This window comes from Mesoplodon mirus (genome assembly GCF_964341445.2).
Source record: "Mesoplodon mirus genome assembly, chromosome: 13".
Classification (NCBI taxonomy): Eukaryota; Metazoa; Chordata; class Mammalia; order Artiodactyla; family Ziphiidae; genus Mesoplodon; species Mesoplodon mirus.
In genome coordinates, this window is record NC_138989.1 from 12,577,038 (window position 1) to 12,604,020 (window position 26,983).

The window sequence follows — 26,983 nt, forward strand, 5'->3', positions numbered from 1 at the left end:
AAAATACTTTACCTTAGGTGAGGAAAGGAAAATGAATGCAAGTCATTTCTCTTGTCGTATGGGTCATATTATCATATTTGTTGAGTCCCTGATAGTCTAGGACTCTCAGGTGTATCATTATACCTTCTCCCAGCCCTCCCAGGTATACCCAGGTGTATGTATTGTCCCTGCTTTGCTGATGAGAGTGAGGCCTTGGAAAGATAGATGACCTTTGTTTTCTAGGACAGAATGGGCAAAAACTTTTCTTTTAATGAATGATAGAATGGTCGGGATGTGAAATCATTAGTATCCAGTATAATGCCTTATACTTTATTTTAATAGGTCTTTATTGAATGAATGAAAAAAATAAATTCTGTGACCTGACTCCTGACCTACTTTCTTTTCACCACATCCAGCTGCTTCTCCTGTCATAAATGCCTCGTCATTTCAACAAATATTTGCAGTGTTGTTCAATGAGAGAACAGGCGTTTATAACTTTCAATCTTTAATAAAAGGAGTAAAGATGTGATTTTTAAAAAAATGTGCAGAAAAACACACAGATATTCATACCAGTGGTGTTCACAACAGCCAAAAAGTGGGAACAATCCAAATGCCTGTCAAAAGATGAATGGGTAAACAAAAATGTGGACTATCCATACGGTGGAATATGATTCAGCCGTAGAAAGGAATGAGGTACTGACACAAGCTACAGCACGGACCACCCTTGAAAACATGACGCTGAGTGAAAGAAGCCAGTCCCCAGAGACCACATGCTGTATAATTCCATTACAACACATGTTGGGGTGGCTGCACAAGTCTGAATATACCAAGAATACACTTGAAAGAGGTGTGCATTTTATATTTATATCATGTCCCAATAAAGCTGTTTTTAAAATGTGTACAAGAAGCTTTGCAAAGGGCTGGTGTGTGTGTTGGGGAGAGGTGTTGTGCTTGGGACCCCCACGGAAGAAGTGGAACCCAGAGTGGAGAGCTAGGCTCAGCCAGAAGGACCTGAGCTTAAACTCCAATTGTGCCCCTGACACGTAGCATCATTTTACCCTAATACTTAGCTGCTCTGGAGTTTGGTTTTCTTATTTGTAAGACAGGCATGACAGTACCCTCCTCACAGGCTCTTTTTGGCTTAAATAGATTATGTGTGTAATGTTTCTTGCACATGCCACGTTCAGCAAATATTCATTTCTATCTTCCAACCCTGAGTTGCTATGATTCTGTGACTTTCAGGCTGGTGAACGGGCTGTTAAGCCCCTTTGCCTTCAGAAGCTTCTAGTGGGCAGTGCGGCTGAGTGGATCCAAAATGTGAAATGAGGGGTTTGGACTAAGCTAAAAGCCTGGCCATTTGCAGGAGTCTGTGGTTTCCTTGTTTAGATGCCCTAAGTTAGCGGTCTGCTTGAGCCCTCTGTGGTCTACGCTGCAGGACCCCAGTCCTGTCCATGGCGGTTTGCGAGTCTGTGGGACACACACGCATTGTCCTCTGATTCTGAAAGGCCTGTGCAGCATCTGTAGGCAGAGCCCTTCTCCTGTCTGCCGGTCACCCCCAGCTCTGCCTCCCCAGCTCCTCCTTCAAGGGGCCGATTGGCAGAGGGGCCTTGTTATAAGGGGGACGCTGGGAGTGTTTCCAACAGCAGAGTTTTTCTTTACCCTCGTAAAGCAGTTTTGTCCTGGATGAATAAGGACCCTTCAAGCTACTCCACACAAAGGCAGATAAGCATGTACCAGTGAGGCTGGGGGAAAAATGGAAGGGGGTGTCTAGAATGTCTCTGCCACCCCCAAGCCGACAAGTCACATCAGTCCTGCTGTCGGACACCTCTGGACCAGAGGAATTGACTCCATTGGTGACCCCTGACCCCTCCCAACAATCCTAGGCAACCCTGGGACCTGGCGAGCTCCATCCCTGTGCTCTTCCTTGAACTAGAGGTCTCACCCAGTGGGCGATGCGCAACACAGGGGAGTGAATTCTGAACACGGAATTTTCAGATTGGGTGGTGGGGCCTGGGGAGGGAGGGATGTTGGGGATGAACTGCAGGGGAAGGCTGGTCCTGCGATTCTTATGAAAATGAAATAAAAGGGAGAAAGAGTCTATTGGGTTTTGACATTTCCTAATTGTCACTTTTACACTGGGGGAGTAAATTCAAATTGCCCTCTTTTTAAAATTACATAACCCTTCTCCTGTCCAAGGACACTTATTCAGAGGCCTTCATTTGGGGTCTTGTGCTAATAACCGTAATGAGACTCTGAGAGGAGAGCTGTGGGGCCAGGACCAGAATGGGGGGGTTTGAATAGGGGGAACACTGGTTAACGGGGGTTGGTCCTCCCTTCTGGCCCTCAGCAGAGGGAGCGTTGTGTGGCAGCACTGACAAGGGAGTCTCGAAAGACGTAGTGAAACAGCACAGCATCCCTGCAAAGCAGGTAATGTTTCCCACTTTACACAGAAGGAAACGATCCATGAGAGGGGATGCAGTTTACCAGGCCCGAGGAGCCAGGAAGTGGGGCTCAGACCCAGCCCTGCATTTTGATGCGATGCAACGGCCTTAGGCAAGAAGTGACTTAAAATGAAGGCCATCTGTGCCCTTTCCCGGGCCCTCTCTGCCCTTCTGCCAACAGCATGCACATGTCCAGGCTGAGCCCCTTGTCCTGTACGAAGAAGGTTTTCTCCCCACCTGGGTGTGCTGGTTCTTGTTTGGGCCTAGAGTGCAGAATCTCAGAAGCCCTATTGATGACATAGACACCTGGAGATGGATGCATGAGATAAGCCTGGTCAGGGCCAGGGGCAGTTTGACCCTCCCAGGTGGAAGATCACAGTCAAGGCAGATATGAAGTGCAGGAGTCAACAGACTTTCTCTGTAAAGGGCCTGAAGGTAAGTATTTCCAGTTTTGAAGTTATACGGGCTCTGTTTTAAATGTTTACCTTTGCTGTCATAGCTTGAGTGCGACCAAAGACACTATGTACACAAATGGGCTTGGCTGTGTTGCAATAAAACTTTATTTACACAGGTTGGGGGCCAGATTCAGTCTGCAGGCTATAGTATACTGACCTCTGGCTTAGCGAACCAATGTTAATTGGTCAAACTCCCTTCTAAGTGTTGTCCTTTATTTTAGAGACAAAGTGCTAGAAAAGATGGAGTCTTTTCAGTGATCCCTAGAAGGTTGCTAACAACCATGAAAGGACACCTTCAGAGAAAGACCTCCACCAAGTGAAAGCAACAGGAATTCGGAGCTTTTACCCTCCAGCAGATGCTCAGAAATGAAGATTCTACTTTCTTCCCATTGTCCCTCAACGGAAGGCTGGGTGTTTTAATTAGTTAATGTTGGCAAATTGCTTTGAAGAAGATTGTAAAACGTTCGTGCTACAAGTGCCAAGAATCCTAATTAGCTTTCCTTAAAGATACCACCTGGAAGTGTGATAGCTTGTTGCTAGAGGTCCAAGCCAGCAAGAATAACCTGCGGACCCAAAACCGGTTTTTAAGCAAACACAACTGAATACAATCGGATCTCTACATCGACGTCACATTTTCTTCCTTCTGCCGAATCTGCTTCCTAGCAGCTGGGATATTAAACCATGAAAGTCTGCTAGCGACAGGGGCATGAAACAAATTAACCCATCCATTTGTTGCCGCCGATGTTGCCTTTTGGATTTTTAGCTTGTGCGTTGGAGGCCCTGCCCGGTGTGTCAAGGTTACAGGGAGGAGGAGGCTGGCAGCCACTTAGTCATACAGCAGGGCTGGCTCCCAGGTCCCCCAGTCTGAGAGGGACGTGTATATGCCGTCGCTCTTAACAGCTGGATAATGAATTTGCTCTCCAGCACTCTTGTTTCATGTGGTGGCAGCGCTGACAGCAGCAGCATCTGATCTGTGTCACCATCAGAAGCAAGTGAGATGTAGTTAATATGGACCTTAGCCACTGACATGCACTGATTCAGATTCTCCAGGCTCTGATGAAGTCCTGGCCCTGTGTGAGAGGATGTGGCAGGGGGCAGGGGTGGGGAGGGATTCCTCAGCCTCACCACTGTTGACATTTGGGGCCAGACGACTCTTTGAGGTGGGAGAGGCGGAGGCTCTGCTGTGCACTGTAGGACGTTGAGTAGCATCCCTGGTCTCTACCCACTAGGTGCCAGTAGCAGCCCTCATTCCCAGTGGTGACAACCCACAATGTCTCCAGACACGGCCTAATGTTCCCTGGAGGGGACAGTCGTCCTAGTTGAGAAACACTGGGTTAAGGGGAGGAGGGGGGCATGGAGTCACGTTTTTCAGGGATGCACTTGGACCAGGGACCTAGTGGAAAGTGGGCTCCAAGCATCACTCTTGACTCCTCTGTCACACCCTCATCCAATCCATGAGCAAGTCCCAAAGGCTCTACCTTGACGGCATGTTCTGTATCAGACCACTTCTTGCCACCTCGCCTCTCCTTCTCTTGTTCAAGCCCCTACGTTTCTGGTCTAGATGATGCTAGCAGCCTCCCAGCTGGTCCTGCTCCCCTTTGCTCCCCACAGGCAGAGGGACTCTCCGGAAAGGTAACCGAGAACATCTCACCATCTTGCCAGGAACCCCCAGGCTCCCTCGCACTTACACTGAAATCCCCAGTCCAACCAGGTGCTGTGCCCCGTCTGCGCCTCCCCTCTGCCCATAGATGTCCTTCACTCCCCTGGGTCTCTGCTCAAATGTCCCTCTCCAGGGGTCTTCCCGCACCCCTATCCTGAAGAGCACATCTCTGCCTTCTCTGTGCCAGGGGTCCTCAGCCTCGGCACTAGTGACATTTGGGGCCAGACGATTCTTGGCAGTGGGGGCTGTCATGGGCATTATAAGATGTTGAACAGCATCCCTCTCCCTTCCCCACCAGATGACAATGGACCCCCCCACCCAATTGTGACAACCAACAATGTCTCCAGACATTGCCCACTGTCCCCTGAGAGGCAGCACCGCCCTGGTTGAGAATCACTGCTGTCCTGCAAGTGTTTTTCTTCACGGTTCTCTCCGACAGGACTTCCTGTTTGTCGTCTTCACTGGAATGCAAGCTTTAGGAAGGCAGGACTTAGATTTTTCCCCTGCTATATTCTCAGGGCATAGAATAGAGCTGGGGACAGTAGGTGCTCCGTAATTGTTGTGTTGAATGTTATGAACTTCATGCTTCTAAGCAACCCGTGAGGTGATGGGGTCATGGATAGGGGCAGGACTGACCGGCAGAGTGTGTCTTACTGGTTATAGACATCGAAATGCTGTGCCTTGGACACCTGCAAGCTCTTTAAAGCACAGAGAAATCTTTGGGAACCCTAAGCCAGGGCTCTGGTGGAAGGGCAGCTACAGAGCCCCTCCCTGGAAGCGCTTATTCCGGGGCTAAGGTGCATTTTCCAGGGGCACCCAGATGAGCCTGCAGACCACACTTCAAGAGACACTAGGCTCTGTTGAGAGTAAATGGTCTCGGGCCAGCAGACCTTTCTCGAACTGAAGGGTTTGTGTGGCCTGGAGAGCCAGCGAACATTCTAGCTTCTGTTCGTGGGTGCGTTAAGGAGTTCTTTCCTGGCTACAGGTGGTACCTGGAACTTGGCTGATGAGGGCGATTCTCCTCCTTGCCTTCATCCCCCTCTCTCAGCATCACCAAGACATCCAGATGGATGGCTCTGGTTGGGTGCGGTGAGCCCTACGAACACAGCCATGCATCAGCGTCATGCGGGGGTTGGCCATGTGCAAAGCCACTTCTTCCTCCTTCTGGTGCTACTCTTCTAGCTTCTGGTGTTTGCATGTTATTTCTCCTACCCTCTATTCATAGTGGAGGGGACATACTGTAAAGTGTAGCAATTATGAGAAATCTGACTTCAAACTGAGACTCTTCCACTGGCCACGTGACTTTGGCAAATGACTTAACTTTTTAAAAACTCGGTTTGCCCATCTCTACAATGGGGATAATACCCAGCTCTCCGTTTCCTCCTGAGGATGCCATGAAATGAGCAGGGTTCCTCACCTGGCCTGGCCAATGTAAGTCCTCACTGAGGAGTTGCTGTTGTTATTTCCTGCCTACCAGCGGCGCCTTCCTTCAGCCAGCTCAGCCCTCAGCAGGGTTCACCTGCCTCTTCCCTTTTCCTCTCGAATTTGGCTCCTGTTGCCTCTTTGGTGTCATCGTCCCCACTAGCAAGCAGCTTCCCCCTCCTGACTCTCACCCCCTCTCCCTCCCTTCCCAGCATGCGTATCTCATCACTGTGATTACACCGTATTAGCCACCGTGATTGTTCCATGCCTTGGCACCTCATTACTGAAATAAAGTTAACATTAATGGGAGTCCTGCAGCTAATCCCTCTGCTCACCTCTCCTGAAAATGCATTCCAGTGATTAGCAGGAGAGACACATGCATATATTCATTTTAAAACTGTTCGCCGGCTCCCCCCCTCTCCCTCCACATCTCCTCCTCAGTCACTGCAGAGACGGAGGCCAGGGGGCCTTTTAGCTGCCAATGGGTGGAGGAGGCAGTGAAATCCTTCCGAACTGGGGCAGGCAGGATTTTGGGAGCAGCCAACTTTTCCCCCTAGAAAAGAAATGCATTCGTTTTTTTAGGGTGGGTGCAATTAAAAACAAAACCAACCCACAAACAAAAGGCCTTAGAGTGAAACAGACTGGGGGTGTGTCCTAGCCTTGCCACTTTCTCCTAGGAGACCTCTGTAAAATTGGTTTAACCTTCCTGAAGTGCTGTTTCCTCCTCTGGTGAAGGGGAGGATTATGTCAGATAAGGAATGTGGAAGAGCCTACAAGGATCGCTTCCCTCCCCTCCCCTGGCCTGCGAAACCAGAGGTCAGGGGTGTCCACGGGGCTCCTTGAGGTCCCCAGTGTTGGGATGGTGCTGAGCACGATGAAGATGAATTTCTCAGTGACGTATTATTATTTATAAGAACTTGGGTGAAACTCACTCCATCTTCCTGCCCCCTGCCCCGGGGAATCTGCAAATCCACAGACTGACAAATACCCTCCCTCATAGGGCTCAGGAGCTGGGCTCCTAGGTCCTCTCCTTTCCCGCATTTCCTCTGTGCTGATTAAAACTGGGGCCAGGATGACTCCCCCCGCCCCCGCCGTGCAGCTCCCCCTCGGCAGCAGCCAAGAAAAGGGAGCAGGGGAACAGCAGAGGGAGGCGTGGGGCTGTAATGAGATTCACCGGCGCCCTCACTCACTCTCCGTGTCAAGGAGACATTTTCAAAAAGGTTTGACACAGCATCCTCGCAGAGCCCTTTGCCAAAACGCAAGGTGGAGGCCCCCGGAGTACTTTAAGCCGGCTTCTGTTAACAGAGGGGCCCGTCTGCATATTATAATCACGCCGCTCCAATTCCCCGTTAAGCAGCTGTTCCCACAAAGAGGGACAATAGCTCAGCCCCACCCCTTTGAGAGCTGATTTCAGTCTTGTCTTTGCCGGTGCCAATTCTTTGATCAGTTTTCACTTAGGATCTGGAGGGCATGTTACAAAGTGCTTTGGGATGGCTGCCAACAGGCGCCTCACTGAAGCATGACAGGGGCCCAGAAGTGTCAGTGTTGGGAGAGAGACAGAGCTCACAGGATGCCTTTTAAAAAATAATTATATTTGAATTTTAAAAGCAATCTTCATATATGTTAGTAGATTCATTTATATGGAAAGCTATGCCAGTTCCTCTACCCTTTTAATATTTGATGTTGCATCAGCTTCCTTCACAGTTGAGATAAGCGTTCTCTGGCATCTTGGAGACTTTTGGGACTCCTGGGTTAAAGAAAAAGCAATGAGAGGCTGGATACTGTCATTTCTTTCCCATTCCTCATTGGCTCTCCTTCCTCCCACCCCTCAACCAGATGCTTTGTTGCTAAATTGATTGTAGAGGATCCGAGGGAGCAAGGCAGGAAATGGGGGGGGGGTCCAAAATAAATTTGGTTTGTTGGTGGTGGGAGTGGTAACAATATCTATCATTTATTTTATTTTTTATTGTGGTAAAATATACCTAATATAGAATTTACCATTTTAACCATTTCTCAGTGCACAGTTCAGTGTCATGAAGTACATTCATATCGTTGTGCAGTTTTCACCACCATCCAGCTCCTGAACTCTTTTCATTTTCCCAAACTGAAACTGTACCCATTAAACACTCACTCCCCTCCCCCCCAGCCCTTGGCAACCACCTTTCTACTTTCTGTCTCTATGGCTTTGACTTCTCTAGGTACCTCATATAAGTGGAATCATGCAATATTTATTCCTTAGTGTCTGATTTCTTTCACTGAGCATAATGTCCTCAAGATTCATCCCTGTTGTGGCAGGTGTCAGAACTTTCTTTCCATAACTGAATAATATTTCATTTCTGTATATACTACATTTGCTTATCCATTCATCAGTTGATGGCCACTTGGGTCGCCTCCCATTTATTGAATCTTACAGTTTCCAGCCGGCCACGTGAGGTGTTTGCCTACCTACAGACATCGAATTTAATTCTCACCAATGCCATTTTATAGTTGAGGAAAGGGAGCCTGGAGAGATGAAGGGGCTTGCTTGAGGTGACTTGCTGTTAATTGGTGGGGCTGAGATTTGGTTTTGGGAATGTCTCACTCTAAAACTATAGTTCTCAAACATTCCAGGGTTGCTTAGGAGGTTCCTGGGCCCTGTCTTGACCTATTCCGGTTCAGAAAGTCTGCAGTAGGACCCAGGAATTTGTCTTAACAAGCACCCTTCTCCAATACAGGTTATCAGAGAACTAGAGTCTGCTTAATATGTGTGAAGTCTAGGGTTTTGACAACTATCCTATATGACCTTGTTCCTAAGGGAGTTGGAGGCAGCTTTCCCCCAGACATTTTAAGATAAACAGAAGTGTTCTGCGTGAAGGGAGAGTTGGGAGAGACTTCTGCATGCAGTCCATAAGGCGTTCATACACAGGGGCGGTGTGTGAGGGGCTGCAGTTTGGGCTGCTTGGTCACCTCTGAGCTTCCTAGCAGCCCAAGCAAGAAGTGAAACAAGATTAGCCACAAGATGTATCCAGCTCATAACATAAAACATACCACCAGGAGCACAGCTATTGTGTGCATTTGGTCTGAGGGCTCCTCACTGAGAAGACCCCGTGCTGTGATGGAAAATAGTCACAAACGCCCCTGAATCAGTTTGACAGGACTGTCGTAGGGCTGTGTCTTTAGGGCAAACTGAGGTGCGATGCTAACGAACCCTTCTGGTAGAGACAGACCTAGAGAAGACTGCACTGAGCCATTTCAAACCTGCTTTCTGCAGGGGTGTGATAGAGTTCTTCGTGTCCTAAAACGGATCCCCTGGCTTTTTGTTAGATTGCTGGCCTGCCTCGGCAGCTCCATTCTTTCCAGCTCCTCTCCTGAGCCTGCAGGTCCCCCTGCCCTGGAGAAAAGAGCCCAGCGGGGGGCCTCTGCTTTAATGACTAGGATGCTTGTCTTTAAAGTTTGCAAAGCCCTCGGCCTCCAACCAGTGGCCAGTGTGGCCCTTCTCTCCTTCGGCATGCAAGAAAAGCTGCTGTCTGGTTGAGTGAGCTCTGCTATAAATCAAAGTGTCACCACTTAGCCAGTAGAAGTGATTTAATTAATCCGCTGTGTTGTCCCCTGAGCATCACTCCACCTGACTGCTAATCAACTTCCATCAGCAAGAGGAAAATACAGGCCCTCTTTTACTGAACTGCATTGCATGAGATGAAGGAAGGAGGGGGAGAAAAAGTTAATTGCGGCACGGGAGCTCAAACTGTCACAAGAAAAAAGTCTCTCGTCTGGCATCTGCCTCTTAATACACTGTTGTCCCGTCTCGGGTGAGCTGCAGGAGAGGACCACATTTCAGTGATATTAATAGAGACATTATCTATTGTCCATATCTATTTATAAGAAATAATATCTTTCCTGGAAACCCTTGACAGCTGGCATATTGCAAAAAGGAACTGTTCTTTTATCATGCACCCAGTATTTAGACCTTAAAAAAAAAAACCCACACAAAACCTTCATTGATAATCAGATAAGATTGAAAGTTTATGTATCTATCTCTCGGTCACAGGAACATTTTTGACAGGTGACCACCCCAATTTCTGTCACATTCAGGCGAAATAAATGCAAGGCATTTCTCTGCAATGTAATTAGGCAGATCTAGTTAATGCTCTAGTGCTTTGAGGTGAAACGAGCTTTTGTAATGAGAATTCTAAGCCCAGGATTCTTGAAACCTTTAAGAGCCTTAAATCTCAAACCTCTTCACTAACAGGAGCTCACATGGCTCCATTTTACAGTAGGAGAAACCGAGGAAAACAAGGGTCAGGGAAATTTCCAGAAAGTTGCAGAGCCAATATGAGTGTTCTGAAACTGGGATCCATCCCTTGTTGGGGTGGGGGGAGAGGGGGTGCCTAAGATTCTGTTTTAAAGCATGGGCTTATCTGGAATTGGATTCTTTTCTGATTGCTGAGGACTTACTCGATAAAAAGAAATTTATAAATTCTCTTAAGCAGGATAAAGACCAGAAAAATCTTTCATTTGATCCAAAAACTGACATCTTGCATCAATTATGCATAAACCTTGGTTTTTCCCCATCAGAGGACTCCCCTTCCTCCACCCCCAACCCCCCCCCCCACCACCAAGCAAACGTGGAATTCCTGCCCATGTTTTGTGGGTGAGTCATTGTGTCTTTAAAGGTTAGGGGCAGTGTTTACCTGCTCAGAACACTGTGTTTCAGCAAAGATGTGCTTGGGATCAGGGCCTCTGCTGTACTAAAGTTGATGGATGTGCCTTTTAAAAGAAAGAGAGCCCTGGAATCTAATTCCAGTAACTCTGAGTGCCCAGGGCCGTTAAGGACTTCCCTGGGTATCTCCACATGTGACCTCTTATGTGCATTATCACTGCTGGGCCAGGGCCACCCCTACAATTCTGCATGGGTGACAGGGTGAATGACAAGGGTGCTTCTCTATTATTAAGTCAAAATCTGATTAAAATGGATATCTGGGGCAGCTTTACAGGGAAAGAGCTGCCATAAGAGATGCGGAGGTGTGTGTGGTCCGTCGAATGCTAGAGGGCAGTACAAGCTTCTCCCCTACCCTAGGATGTGGCTTCTCTAGGCGGCTTTCCTCTTGCCTGAAGGAAGGCCAGGGCTGCCTGGGCAGAGGAGAGAAAGAGGGAGTCACTGGCTTCCACCAACTAAAGCACTTGGGCACCCAAAGGGCAAGTGCTCCCTCCCTGTAGAGGGCGAGGGCCTGCCCCAGTCTGTTGCTGGGGGTAGTGCAAGGGCTGGGATTGGAGCCCCATGGAGCTGGGTGGAATTCTGACTGAGTGCCCCCTCTCTGGACTCACTTTCCTTATCTGAAGAATGGGAATGCCCATCTCCCAGAAGGGACAGCAGGATGAGATGAGATCGTATATACAAACGTCCCCAGCACGGCACTAGGCACATAGGAGCTGCTGGATAAATGCAGCTTCTTTGTCCTCACCTGCACCCTCCTTCCTCCACTCCCCCATTCTCTCATTCCTTTCACCAGCCCTAGAATCTATGCTACAAAGTGCTCGATTTGACAGAGGGAACTCAGATCCCAGAGTCATGCAAGGATCCAAATCCTGCCAAGCCTCCCCCCATGCCCCCGCCCCCCCAGGCAGGCATCAGAGAGTGCCCACCCCTCAGCTCAGGTCGCTGAGACCCCCCTCTCTCCACCCAGCTCTCTTTTCCTTTCTTGCATTTCTACCACAGCCATTGAACCGCACTCCAGGCTGACGCTGGGCATGTGGGAGCCAGCCAGGGACCCCCTTCATTGTGGCTTTGTTTATTTTTATACACAGTTTAGAAACATCTGTTCTGACATTTTCCGGGGTCGAAGACAGGAAGAGAACAAGGTTGATATTTCTCAGGTGCTGGTGCCCTAGTGCATCTGTAATTGGAAAGCAAAATGGTTGGGTTGCTTCTCCATTTGTCATAAGCATTTCATTTGAAAGAGAAGGCAGTATTATGGTGCCCAGGGGTCACATTGTATGCAAACAGGTAAACATTAAAGGGAAGTCTGAAAAGTGAGAAATGGCGAAGCTTTAAGAAACCCATGGCAAAGGTCTGTGCAACTTTCTTTGAGACAAAAGACCGGCCATAGGGAGATGACTGCAGCCCTTGTCTGCTTTCTTGAATTGGAAGCCTATTTTCCTTTTCTCAGTTAATCCCCTTCTTAAGATGAACATGGTAAAGGTGGTGTCCAGAGGTTCACTGAGGGTAGGTGATGAAATGTATTCGTTCAGAAAATATTTACTGAGCACCTACTCTGCCCGGATCTCTACTAAGTGATACATAAGACACCGCTCATGCCTTAGGTAACATAATTATAATACAAAGTGGTGAGTATCACCATGGGCAAGTGAATTAATACCAAGGGAAGTCAGAGAGGGAGTCAGGAAAGGCTTCATGAGAAGTTTGCCAGGCAGAAGAGGAGGAAGGAGATTAGGGGATAGAAGGAAGAGCTTCTACCAAAACCAGAAGCGGTAACAAAAAAAGTGCTAAAGCCATCAAATAGCATCATTCGATTATATACCGAACAGTATGCTAACTGCTTTCTCGTTAAATCCTCCAGCATCCTGCACGGAGTAGGTGGTATTATCCCTGTTTTTCAGATGATGCTGGGGGGAGACTGTATTGCTCAGCAGAGGTTAAGGCTAATGTGTGGAGAACTAAGATTACTCCCCAGCCCTGCCTGTCCCTCATGCCCGCCATGCTTTCCCCCAGTGCCGCACTGCGTGGTATAACTCGAACGTGGAGGATGAAGCTGGAGAGGTTAGGGGGACAGATTGCAAAGGACTTTTCATGCTGTGCTTTAGAGTTTGGACTTTTTCCTGTAGGCAGCGGGAAGCCAGCACGGGTTTTTAAGTAGATATTGATTCCGTTACCAATGGGAGATGGGATGGGAGAAATACCCTATACCAGACTGTGCCCAGAACCTTGACCGGCCGTCAGATTCAAGTCCTGCCCATCCAGCTTCTTGCCCAGCCTCCGGGATGGCTGGCTGCTCAGCTGAAAGAACTAGACCATTAGGGAGGACGAGTCTCATAAATGATGTGAAAAAAGAGCCTTCTTCTGTTCTTTATCTTTTTTGGCTTGGGTATGCCTTTTTGTTCTTTGCTATAAAGCTTACATAGGCATCTGAGATTAAAAAATATAATAATGTGGTATAAAAAGAGAAATGAAAGTAAAAGTTGTCTTCCAGCTCATCTCATTCCCCAGATGTAAGCACTGTTAACAATTTCTTGTATAGCTTTCCTGAAATTTTCTATTCAGGTATAAGGATATGTATTTACGTGTAACCTTTTTTAATTTTTAATTTTGTCTATTTCTGAACAGCTAATACGTGTACATGGTTCAACATTAAAAAGGGTTTTACTGCGAAAAGTCCCTCTCCCACTGCTGTCCCCAGTTTCTCTGTTTTCTTCCAATGTCACCATCTTCTTGTGTTTATGCACGTGCAAGCTCATACTTTGCACATGTGATGTCTGCTTTTCCCTTAAGTACAAAAGCTACGAAGAGTGCTGTCTACACCATTCTATCTCTTGCTCTTTCGCTTCATGGTAATTTAAAAAATTCCAATATGTAGATAGTGTTTACCAACTGCCCCAAATTCATCTAAGTGCTTCTTGTATTATCCCCCTGAATCCTTTGACAGGGGCAAGTGCTTACAGTCCCCATTCACTTGGAGGAAACTGGGGCACAGAGAGATTGAGTGACTCACCCAGGGTCATTCAGTTAGTAAATTAGCCCTGACTGTTGGGCTGGAATTGAAATAATGCAAGAGAGGAGATACCACTGGTAGTCAGGGCCAGTCTGAAGGTGTTCGAGTCTTGCTTTTTTGGGGATATCAGCATACCTTGGAGATCTTTCCAGATCAACACATATAGACTTAATTATTTTACATGGCTGGATACTTAACTTCAGTTACTTCATCATCTGCCTGTTGATAGATGTCTGGGTTTTGTCTAATGTTCGCCTACAAATAGTGCTGCTGCTGGAACTTCCTTGTATGTACGCCTGGCAGTGCTAGAGCCAATGTACTGTAGAACAAATTGCTAAAGTGGGCTTGCTAGTCACCAGGCATGCACACTTTACATTTCAGAGATACTGTGAAATTGTGCTCCAAATGTCTGCACCACTTTACCCTCCCCAAGAATGTGTGAAAGTACCAGCCCCACATCCTCACCCTCCCTGGGCATTATCAACCTGTTTCATCTTTGACAATCTTCCTGCTGAAAAATTGGCTCATTGTAACGTGCATACATTATGAGTGCATTTTTTCATGTGTTTATTTGGCCATTTATATTTCTTTTATGAACTGGTTTTCTGTGTCCTTTGCACATTTTGTGTTTTGGCTTTGTCTTTTATAATAGAGATATATAAGAGCTCTTTGAATACTAAAGAAATGTGTTACAAATATTTTTCTAGTTTATTGTTTGCATTTGTATTATTTTTCCACCATGGAGGAGATTTTAATTTTTATGTAGTTAGATATATTAATCTTTTCTTTATGGCTTTTGGGTTTTGTGTTTACCTTTTCCTCTCCACAATTATATATTTCTTTAATGACCAATTTTTTTCTCCTTAGCCTTTTTATGGCTTTAATTTTTAAATTGAACGCTAGTGTGTTTGGAATTTATTTTGGTGTAAGGAGTGATATAGGGGTCTGGCTCAGTTTTTGGCTTTGAGGGGAACCTGTTTGGACTCCTTGGTGACAAGGCTTCACCAGATTGGGGGGGACCACTAGCAGAAAGCTGGAACGGGTGGGAGAATTTCCAAAGGGCGGGCCAGCGCCACAGCACGCTGGGGCCTCAGCCCCCAGGGGCTGCCGGAAACTCAGAGTGGCCAGCCCTCTGGGCACCTGGAGGAACAGGGACTCCTTTGGGGTGCATATCTGAACCAAACACAGAGGCCTTATCACCATAGGGAGAGAAGTGCATCTTATCTGTCTCCGTATATTCTCAGTGCTGTTCTCAGGCCCCGGCACAAGCTTGGTAATTGCCACGTTGTATGGAATCAACTAATTCTGAGCCCCAAGCTGCTGCTCGTTTGGTGCATTGTGACCTTGGGTTGTTGAGTGCATCCCTCCACGTCTCTGAGCCACACTGTCCCCATCTGTGAAGAGAAGATGGGTGATCACAATACTTAACCCAGGAGCTATTTCAAGAGGTTTCTAGAGTAAAGGGAGAAATGGGTATGATTGCACTTGATGAACCCCAACGAGCTCTGTGGATGGAAAGTTGAAACTCTTAGCCACTCTCTGCTGCTATTCATATGTCTTAGCCTGTAATCAGTTGAAGTTGTAAAAATTACAATTCATCTCCTGTGGGACATGGCTTTTTTATTTTTATTATTTATTTATTTATTTATTTATTTATTTATTTTTTCCCGGTACGCGGGCCTCTCACTGTTGTGGCCTCTCCCGTTGCGGAGCACAGGCTCCAGATGCGCAGGCTCAGTGGCCATGGCTCAAGGGCCCAGCCGCGATCTTCCCGGACCGGGGCACGAACCCGAATCCCCTGCATCGGCAGGCAGACTCTCAACCACTGTGCCACCAGGGAAGCCCTGGCTTTTTTATTTTTTAACTCTTAATGAGAAAAGGCAGCTTCTAAACTTATTTTTTCTGAATGCGTTTTTACACCTGCCAAAAAGTTGTCTACCACTATCCCCAAACCTCTGGCATTTGAGAAAGTAATGATGGGCTCAGAATGGGAAGGTCTGTATAAAGCAGAATCAGGTACCTACAAGGAACTGACCAGGGAATTCACTTATGGTTCACATGGAAGAAAGTCCTGGGCACTCAGGCTTGATTTGATCCTGGGTGAGACTTGGGCCACTTCCGTGCTTCAGTTTCTCTCACTTGGTTAAAAAAGAGACCTCACACCCAAGAAAAATCAATCTAGAATAGCCATCTAGACTAGTAGTCAAGAGGGTAGGTTCCAGAATCTGACTGCCTAACTTCAAATCCCAGCTCCACCATTTACTGGGTGACTTTGGACAACTCACTTACCTTGTTTGTCATGGGGTAGGTGAAAACCTGAGTACCTGAGTACCTAAGGAGCTTAGAACAGAGCCAGGCATACAGGAAGTGCTTAATGAATGCACCTATTGTCATCTTCAAAGGTTTCATTGGAATTGGCAGCCTGTTATATATCAAGTCATCTTTGGTTGATAGTCCCATAGGAGGTTGATAGTCTCAGGGGCGGTGGATACAAAAAGAAATTAGAGGGATGGTCCTCAGAGAACCTAGGAGATACGCTCAGGTAGGAGAGATGCCACAAACACATATGAAAAGACTGTAGGCTTGGGACTTCCCTGGTGGCGCAGTGGTTAAGAATCCACTGGCCAATGCAGGAGACAAGGGTTCAAGCCCTGGTCCGGGAAGATCCCACATGCCACGGAGCAGCTAAGCCCATGCGCCACAACTACTGAGCCTGCGCTCTAGAGCCCGTGAGCCACAACTGCTGAGCCCATGTGCTACAACTACTGAAGCCCACGTGCCTAGAGCCCGTGCTCTGCAACAAGAGAAGCCACCACAATGAGAAGCCTGCACACTGCAACGATGAGTAGCCCCTGCTCACCGCAACTAGAGAAAGCCCGTGTGCAGCAACGAAGACCCAGCACAGAGAAAAATAAATTGAAAAAAAAAAAAAAAAAAGTGCAGGCTTAGGGTTGCAGACTCTAGTGCCTATAGAGGACAGCCAGGCATCAGACAGGAGTGATACATACTACCTATATAAATCATACATATATGATTGTGCATATTAAATCACAATCTTTTTCTCCATAAAGAAATATGCTTTTGGGCTTCCCTGGTGGCGCAGTGGTTGAGAGTCTGCCTGCCGATGCAGGGGGCGCGGACTCGTGCCCCGGTCCGGGAGGATCCCACGTGCCGCGGAGCGGCTGGGCCCATGAGCCATGGCCCCTGGGCCTGCACGTCTGGAGCCTGTGCTCTGCAACGGGAGAGGCCACAACGGTGAGAGGCCTGCATACCACAAAAAAAAAAAAAAAAAAAAAGAAATATGCTTTCTCCATTTGTCTTGAAATTTGCTCAGCTAGATTTTCTCATGTTTGGTGGAGGCCTGGCTGCAGAGAGATGGTTCTCTAGCATCAAAAAAACAACAGTGCATGTAAATGATCCATGACATCTGAGCCTGGCCTCAGAGCCAGGGAGATGAAAGGGAACCGTGGGGCCTTGGCAAACTGCAATAGGGTGACCCCATCTGAAAGGGCAAGTACTTGTGAGGCTAGAGGTCCTACATTTTCAAGAGAAAGCAGAAATCAAGATTTTTGTCATATTTTTTAAATGTTGGATACAATAATTTTATCCAACACAGCATGCCTGTGGGGATGAATTTGGCCTGTGGGCCCCAGGTTTGCACCTTTTGCATATGGCCTGTCTCATAAGCGTACAGATGTGCAAATTCACGCACATCGCAAAGTTGTCACATAAGAAGCATTGCCTAGCTAAGCAATTTTGTTTTCCCAAATCATTCAGGTGTTGTCTCTTCACAAATTCCACTATTCCAACTCATAGGCTGCCATGATCCCTTCACACAAAACTGCCTTTTAGGAAAAGATAAGATGGAAAGCATAGTGTGTTTTCATACACTGTTAGGTTAGAAGAAAGATATGCAGGGTTTGAAGTTGTGGGATAATCAGTGCAATTGCAATTTTAGATGTTACTTGGTTGAGCATGCCAACATTCACAGCAGCATTATTCATAATAGCTCAAAGGTGGAAACAGCTCAAATGTCAGCTGATGAATCAATAAACAAAATGCGACATATCCAAACACTGGAATAATATTTGGCAATGAAAATGAATGACGTGGCACAGGTAGATGCTCCAACATGGATGAACCTTGAAAATATGATGCCAAGTGAAAGCCAATCCCCAAAGACAACATTGTATGATTCTATTTATATGAAAGGTATAGAATAAGCAAGCTGTAGAAACAGAAAGGAGATTCGTGGTTTCCAGGGGGTGGAGGGAAGGGGAACTCGGGACTAACTGCTCTTGGTACAGGGTTTCTTTTAGGGGAGACAAAAATGTGCTAAAATTAGATCGTGGTGATGGTTGCACAACCCTGTGAATGTACCAAAAACCACTGAGTTGTATGGTATGCGAATGATATCTCAAAACGTTGTTTAAAGAAAAAGATTATATGATTCATTCTTTGGTGCTCTTTGCCAGGTACAGGTACAATATCAGTCATACCTGAATACAAAGGACAGTGACATAATTAGTGATAATTACAGCCTATTAAATGCATTGGCAGTCAGTTGCCATGGGCAAAGATAACTGCAGTTCAGATATTGGAGCACTGGATCATTATTATATTATTTACTAATATGAAGTTCAGAATCCATATCCAGCAGTGTAAACAGTCTTGCTAATTTTAGGTCTGTGAGGACAGGGGAATTTTAAGAATGCTGGTGCCTCTTCCCATAATCTGCCTCGTTCCGGCAAAGGGAAGCCTGACTGCTTTGCCACCAACCCAGAGTCAAGTGTGAACCCAGAGGTCTTGGCTCGTGGCCACCGGTCCATCCTGTTTGCTACCACTTGGGGGTTGTGTGTAGGGGGGGCTGTGGTTATGTTTTCCTTTTGGCTGCCAGTCAGGCCTCCCCTTTATCCTCTTCACCCTCCAACCCCATCCATGTAACCCCACCAGTGAAGGTGAACTGGGCAGTCCCCTCCACCTTTGCTGAGTGGAAATGAATGAGGGCAGCCAGGTGGCGAGAACCAAGTGCCACATCTGGCAACAGCCTCATCTGCTTTCTCTTAACGGTCTCCTGTTGTCCTCGAACCAGCTCCACGCATTTCCCATCAGCAGAGAGCACCAGTGGCCATGCAGACTGTCCCGGGGGTCCAGGCACCACTCTCCAGTCCTCTTGCCAAGTCTCACCACTTTCCCCCAGAGCACCTTGCCCAGTGATTCAAGCTGGCTTGGCCAGTTCCCCGAGTTCATAATATATTTGTGTTGTTCCCCCTCCTCTTCTCTGAACTCTGAGGTCAGTGCCCCTTCCTACTGCTTTTTTGCTTGCTCCGGTGTTCCACTCCGGACTGTCACTTAGCACGCTTCCTGCCCGAATAGGCCAAGACCTGCTAATGAAAGTCCCCCTTCACTCCGGGGGGCCCTTAAGCATTAATGGCCTCTGGAAGCAGATATTGTCTGACTTCCGGGAGTCTAAAGTGCTTGACCTGCACATAATTACAAAATGACCTACCAGACAAGGAAATGTTTGTTTACACTCCATCTCTGTCATCCCTCTCCGCAGCCCCCGCAAGGGGAGAAGTTTGGCAAGGTCCATTCCCCCAGGTCCATTGTGAGTCTTTCCTCTTGGTTTCCGTCCTGTCCCCTCCCCTCGGACCCACCAGCGAGGCGGGCAGTTAAAAGCAGATCGAGTGAGTGTTCTTGCTTAAAAAGTAGTCTGAGTTGTGCAGGTGGATTGCCTTCACTCACACCTGCAGCGTGTATCTCTTGAACTTATAAGATGAGCCAGGTGCCGTGTCAGACACGATGCTGTCGGAGCATGTCTGATGTGGTTCCTGCCCTCGTCAAGCTTGCAGTTTACCGGGACAGAGGCAAGATGAGAACTGCAGTAAGAGCTCTGATGGAAGAGTTCAGGGCACCTTGCAAGCATTTAATGGAGAGACCTGACCTAGTGGTACTGGGAGGTTGAGGAGGTCAGAAAAGGCCCACGCTGCATTATTCAGGCCTTGGTGGACCCCATTCTCATTTAAAAAATTACATTTTACAATGGAGTTAGTATAAACCCAGGCTAGATTCATCAATATATAGTTGTTATTTATAATCACTTTGTTCTTCTGATTTTAAAAGAAATTAAGCATTTTTCTCACGGGCCCCTAACGGTATTGTGGGTCCTCAGCTGTGTCTGATGGAGAAATTAGCCCAGGAAAAGCTGCCCTGAGGAAGAGACAACTGAATTGAGATCCGAGGAATAAACAGGAGTTAATTAAGTGAACCAGGCAATGGAGACAGCATATGCAAAGGCCCTGTGGCTGAGGAACTAACCCTTGGAGAGTGTCAGTGATGTGTAGTGCAGAGAACAAGGGGACGCAGGGATAAAGTGAAGCTAGAGAGAAGGCAGGACCATGTGGGCCATGAATGTCATTGTGATCTTTACCCCAGGACAGTGGGAAATCATCAATAAGTTTCAAGCAGGGGGGAACTTCCCTGGTGGTCCAGTGGTTAAGACTCCGAACTCCCAATGCAGGGGGCCCGGGTTCGATCCCTGGCATGCCACAACTGAAAAAAGATCCCTCATGCCACAACTAAAAAAAGATCTCACATGCCGCAACTAAAGATCCCATATGCCGCAACGAAGATCTTGCGTGCCTCAAGGAAGATCCCACATGCTGCAACTAAGACCTGGTACAGCCAAGTAAATATTAAAAAAAAAACTTTCAAGCAGGGGGGTTTGAATGACTTCTGAAGATATCAATAGGAAAAGCTGACTAGGAAACCATAATGCTCCCCACCCCCAAATTCTCTCTATTTTTTTTTTTTTTTTTTTTTTGTGGTACGCAGACCTCCCACTATTGTGGCCTCTCCCGTTGCGGAGCACAGGCTCCGGACGCGCAGGCTCAGCGGCCATGGCTCACGGGCCCAGCCGCTCCACGGCATGCGGGATCCTCCTGGACTGGGGCACGAACCCGTGTCCCCTGCATCAGCAGGCGGACCCTCAACCACTGTGCCACCAGGGAAGCCCCCTCTCTATTAAATCTAATCAACAGAATGAGAACCAGTCTGGAATTGGTCAGGCATCAATGATACTCATATTAAGAAGAAATTGAGACATGGCTGCTGGTCTGTGGTTAGTGGAGAAGAAAAGACAATATTTGCCCCCAAACTTTGTTATGCTCCCCCATGCTGGATCGGGTCCTCAGGAAAGATTCTGAGACAGAGATTGCGTGTAGATTTATGGGGGTGTGCTCTGGGGAAAAGCATCTGTAAGGAAGTGAGGGCAGGACCGAGCAGATGTGTCAGGCATTCCCATGGGGCTCCCTGGAGAAACATCACCAGTGGAGGCCAGGGAGCAGGGCCTTTGCAGCTGCCGGATGAGGGCAGTGGAGAATCTCGGGCGAGCAGCTCTGAGAGCAGTTCCCGTGGAGGGTCTCAATGTCCAGCAGCCAACACCACTGGCCCCTGGGGAATGCACTTTTTCTATAAAGGGCCTGATAGTAAATATTTTCAGCTTTTTGGGCCATACAATCTCTGTTGCAACTACTCAGCTCTGCGGTTAAGGCACAAAAGCAGCCGTAGACGCTACGTCATGAGTTGGCATGGCTATTGGCCAATAAAACTTTTTATGGACAGAAAATTTAAATTTCATATGATTTTCATGTCTCACAAAATACTCTTCTTTTGCTTTTTTCCCCAACCATTTAAAAGTGTAAAAACCATTCTTAGCTTGCAGGCCTTGGACCAGGTTTGGCCTGCGGGCTGTAGTTTGACAACCCCTGGCCTAGAGGGATTTAGGAGATACAGGAGTTGGAATCTTTGGTGTTTGAGTTGTCATCTGTAGGCTGGTTGACAGGGGACTTTTCCCTTCTACCTTCAGCTTTCTTGTCAGTAAAATAGGAGTAACTCTGAAACCCAAGCTCCCGAGATTGTGGTCGAGTGGGGCTGGGGGCGGGGGCAGATTCTGTTAAAGCAGTCGTGAATCACATTCAGAATATTAAGTACCGTGGGTGCATTTTGCCATCAGTACCGCCCCTCAGGCCCGAGCCATGCACGAGTCTAAAGAAGGTGAGTATGTCTGATAAGGAACCTGGTGACATCCTAAAAGTGTACAAGAGGGAAACAGAGTCATGGCTGGTTGAGGATTTGGGGGAGTTTTTCCCAGCGTGAAAGTCACTTGGGGCCCAAACCCAAACCAGACGATTTCCTTTCCTGTTTCTCTTTCTGGAGGGATCAGCAATCCACTCTCCCCACCCCCTCCCTCCCCTACCTTCACTTCTCACCCTTTCACACTCCTGTGCGTTAGCAGCCCTTGTGAGTGTCCTAACATAGGCTGCAGTTCGTGGGACTGGGTTTCCAAAGCTGCCTGCAGGAGGCCTCCACTTACAGATGAAAGGACACAGTCTCTCCGGCAGCCTTCTCTCCCCAGCCCCACACAAGTGAGCGCAGATAACCAGTACACAGCCCAGAAGGCTCCGAGGGAGGATTTGGTCTGGGTTAGTGACCCTAAGACCCACAGATAGCAAGAAGAAACTAACAGAACATCAACCTTGAATTTCACCCCCGTCTCGACCTCTTTCCTCTACAGGTGCGTGTGCCCCTCAACCTGCACTCGTAGTTCACATCACTGTCGGCTGCTGTTTGATTTAGGGGTCAGGAAGTGATTGGGAGGGAGCAGAGGCCACGTTAGGAGCCGCAGCTCCCAAAACGTGTTGCAGAAGTCATCGGCCCTTCTGAGTGTCTGCAGTCACACCTGACCCTGCGGCCGGTTCTCTGCTTCCGGCATAGCACGACTTGGCCGCTGCTACTGCGCCTTGTCATTTGTTGTCCCATTTAGCTTGTTCACTTGCACCCCACCCTTGTTCTTGTTCTGTTCGATTTCCTTCCTCTCTTACTCTGGAATTATTCTGGTTCTCATGGGAGGAAAAAGGTACAGCGTTTCCATCTGTCACCCAGTGGTTGTCTGGGTCCTCAAAGGCAGCACATCTGTGACAACTGGCGCTGAAGGAGTTGGCCAGTCTTTCTGTTCCCTTTCTGCGTTCTGTATGCCTGGGTCCGAGTGCCGTTTTCATTTCTGTCCCTTTAGTCCTGGGATGTGTTTTCTTCTGACAAAGAAGAAATATGTAGCCTTGTTGAGAATAGTTAATGGATAGTTAGCGGATATTTAGCCTTGTTGAGAATAGTTAATGGCTAGTTAGTGGATCAATTAGATATAAACTCCTGCAGGCTCAGGATCATGTCTTGTGTTTATTTTCCTGTATCCCTGCATTGCCTGGAATAAAACAGCCTTCTAGGGTCACCTAGTGGTTGGCGGGACAAGTCTAATATTTCACAGGTGGACTCTTTCTTGGATCCCACCCTCCCTCTGCCACCTCTGTTTCTTGGGCTTTTATAATAATTTCTTATTTCACCTCCCTGCTCTGCCCCATTCTCTGGATGGTTCAAATATTTGAGCCTATAACTTCCACTTTTTGGCCTAAGTCTGTTTGGTGGGGCAGCAGGGAGCCCTGATCTTCAGATTTTCCTGGACTGTGTGAGGGTGAAGGGGGCCCATTTCTCATCCGTCTTCATATCTTCATTGTCTGTTACAAAGCCCAGCTCTTAGTGCACATTTAACAGTGTGTGCTGAGTGAATGAGTGAATGAATGAATGAATGAAAAGGAGGAGCCTCTTTGACTCTGCACACCTCTGCCTGCCTCCAGCTCGCTCTAATCCCAGCCAGGAGGAGTTCTTCTGACTCCAAGCAAAATCTTCTGATTCAGAGTCTACCAGCATATACTGCAAAATCCTCCTCAAAGGAGGGATCCAGAAGGGGCCCAGCATCAAATGAGGTTGAGCGCTGCCGCCTCCTCTTTCCAGATTTCAAGACTGACCGTGCACTTTGGCATTGAAAGCCTCAGAGACATCCCACATTTAGACACCTCCTTAGCTCTGTTTAATCCCAAATTTCCCAAAGTCATTTGACACTGGATCTCTTGTTCTCAGAGAATCTCCCACAACTAGTCTTCCATAAGTTAAGAGGTTAATTTGTACACCTGGTCTTCTTATTTATAGAATACAATAATACAATGCCTGATGCCTCAATAGAATTATCTTCACTGGCAGCCCCTGATTGTCTGTTTAGGTCATTTCTAAGAATAAATGGTCAGTCCACAGAAACACGCATTAGCAATGCAGACATGCACAGAAGTGAACGTATTGAAATGACACAGATGTACGTAGTGATGCATTCTCATGGATCCCCATGACGCAACATTCACTGGTATATCCATTCCCATGCTCACTTATTCATTCAACAGGCACTTAATGAAAGCCCATTTTGGGACAGGCACTACTCTGGCCGCTGGGGATGTAATAGTGAGCAAAGCAGACATAGTCCCTGAGCAGCAGATGTGGATATAAAGAAATGAACTGATGAAACTGTGCCTCCCAACAGGTATTGGGAGAAGCAGGCCTTCCCCCCGAGAGTCCTTATACTTCAATTAAAGGAGACTGTTGGAATCTTTAAAGATCCCTTCCTGCTCACAAATAGATTGTTCTGTAGAATACGATGAGTTCTGTGAAGGCAGGAGTGTGCCTCAGATGCCCATTTTATATAAACAATGTGTTCTGGGTTTAATTTGTATAAATAAAAATTTGTTAAAAGTATAATCCCATTATCTAATAAATGTACATATTCTTTCTGAGATGTTTAAACCTCATTTCTAATTGAGCTAATGATCACAGTGATACGGGAACAGTTCAGTATTGAAGTCTACCCTCCTCCACCATAGGTAATTGCTAATTTTTTTATTGTGGTAAAACAAAAGCACATAACATTAAATTTACCATCTTAACCATTTTAAAATGTACGTAGTGTTTACTATATTTACATTGTGTGCAACAAATCTCTAGAATTTTTGACTCTGCAAAATGGAAACTCTGTACTCCCTAAACACTTATTCCTCTTGCCCCCTTCCCCCCAGCCCTTGATAACCACCTTTCTCCTTTCTCTTTCTTTGATTTTGACTATTTTAGATAGGTACTTCATATGAGTGAAGTCATACATTATTTGCCCTTTTGTGTCTGGCTTATTTCACTAAGCATAATGTCATCCAGGCTCATCCATGTCGAAGCATGTGACAGGATTTCCTTCTTTTTTAAGGCTACATAATATTCCATTGTACGGATATAGCACATTTCCTTTATCCATTCATGTGTTGATGGATACTTGGGTTGCTTCCACCTCTTGGCTATGGTGAATAATGCTGCAATGAACATGGATGTGCAAATATCTCTTCAAGATCCTGCTTTGAATTCTTTCGGATATAGGCCCAGAAGTGGGATTGCCAGATCATATGGTAGTTCTATTTTTAAAATTTTGAGGAACTTCCATACCATTTGCCATAATGGCTGCACCATTTTCTGTTCCCACCGACAGCACACAAGGAGTCCAGCTCCTCCATCCTCACCAACACTTGTTACTTTCTGTTCTTTTGATAGTAGCATCCTGACAGGTGTAAGGTGATATTTCATTGTGGTTTTTATTTGCATTTCTCGTGATGTTGAGCATCTTTACATATGCTTGTTGCCCATCTGTATATCTTCTTTGAGGAATTGTCTATTCAAGTCCTTTGCCCATTTTTTAATTAGGTTATGTGTCTTTTTGTTGTTGAGTTGTAGAAGTTCCTTACATACACCAGATATTAAACCCTTATCAGATATATGGCTTGTAAATATTTTCTCTCATTCTACAGATTTCCTTTTCACTCTGTTGATTGTTTCCCTTGAAGCACAGAAGTTTCTACGTTTGATATAATCTCATTTGTCTGTATTTGCACTTGTCGTCTATGCTTTTGCTGTCATATCCATGAAATCATCGCCAACTGCAGTGTCCTGGAGCTCTTCCCCTATGTTTTCTTCTAGAAGTTCTATAGTTTAAGGTCTTACATTTAGGTCTTTAATCCATTTTGAGTTAGCTTTTGTGTCTGGTGTAAGCTAAGGGTACAGCTTCGTTCTTTTGCATGTGGATATCCTGTTTTCCCAACACCATTTGTTGAAGAGACTGTCCTTTTGCCCACTGTGTCAGTAACTGCTGATTTTTAAATCAGAGCTTAAATGGACCAGGATAGCAGTGGTAGTGGCAGAGGAGGGTCTATTAGCATTACCTGGGCCCTAGGGACATCTTTCAACTAACTCCCCTCCCCAATTTGCCTGGGAGTGGGAAGCATGGGGACTGGCCAGGTGAATGTTGAAAAAGCTCCAGGTGATCCAGTACATGTGCCCCTCTTCTTCTGGTTAAGAGCCTAGAACCAACAGAGGAAAGAAATCATTAAATTGGCTAGAAGGGTCTCTGTGCAGGGTAGAGGCACTTTGCCCCATAGGAGTCTGCTTTGCACATGTGGACTTTGTTCCTGCTGGGTTTTCTCAAAGCAAGGTGCACCTATGAGCTCTCCAGAGGCTCGTGGATCTGGCTGCCCAGGTACTGAGGAAGAAGTGCTGGCTGCCCGGTACCTGGACAGTCCGGGAAGCATCCCGAGCATCTGCCTGCAGTCTGCACATGCATTTGAAAGGTCTCCTTGGGAGAAAGGGAAGGAGGAGCAGCTGGAGGGAAGAGGGGAAGAAGGACAGACAGTTCGCCTGCATGGAAGGCAGCGAGCACAGGTGTTTGCAGCAGCAGATGGCAGCCTGCAGCAGAGCCCTCCTTGGAGCCCCTGTCCCCGCAAGGGGAAATGAGAGGGAGGGGAGGCCAGCCAGGCTCCTCTCGAGCTGCAGCCTGGAGCGGCAACGCCCACCTCAGTGGATATAGCATGCACATCTGCTTCTCCCCTCCGAGTATCGATCCAAGGCCAGGAGTACACAGGCATCTCAGAGAGCCAAGTCTTAGCTGTAGGCTTACTAGTGCTTCTAAAGGATTGTAGCCCAGTGGCTGTGCTGCTGCATTTCTGAACACCTCCACTTTGGCCACTAAGTGGATGAGGGAGCGGCCCAGGGCATCCAGCTTTTCCTGCTGGAGAAGGCCATTCACAGACTGCTCAGCCCTTCAGAACCCTGTAACTTTAGATCAGGCGGAGGAAGAAAGAAGTCCAGAAACAAAGCCTGAGCAGCCTGGGTGCAGCAGAGCTTATATCCCTTATTCTCAGTGAAGACATTATTCTCTGGCAGGCAACCCAGTGGTGGGTGGGAGGTGGAATGGGCAGGAGATGAGTGGGGGCAGCAGGGAAAAGCAGGCACCACCACTCTGTGTTCACAGCAAAGCATAGCTTCCCCATCAGCATCTCTACTGTCTTCAGAATCCTCCTCAACACAGCTCTTCAGGAAGCTACCACTGGCCAGTTGGCATTGGCCCTGGAG

At 47.2% G+C, this 26,983-nt stretch overlaps 1 protein-coding gene across 6 annotated transcripts in view; it reads left to right on the forward strand.

Moving 5' to 3' along the window:
- Positions 1-26,983, forward strand: part of SPRING1 (SREBF pathway regulator in golgi 1) — a 223,297-nt gene that overhangs the window by 29,765 nt on the left and 166,549 nt on the right. Inside the window, exon 5 of one of the 6 annotated variants that reach the window (XM_082640488.1) lies at positions 568-867. The exons of 3 other annotated variants lie outside the window; for them this stretch is intronic. In XM_082640488.1, coding sequence (XP_082496614.1) covers positions 568-615 — 48 coding nt within the window. In that variant the 3' untranslated portion in view covers positions 616-867. 2 more of the 6 variants (XM_082640489.1, XM_082640490.1) reach the window with 2 other exon arrangements.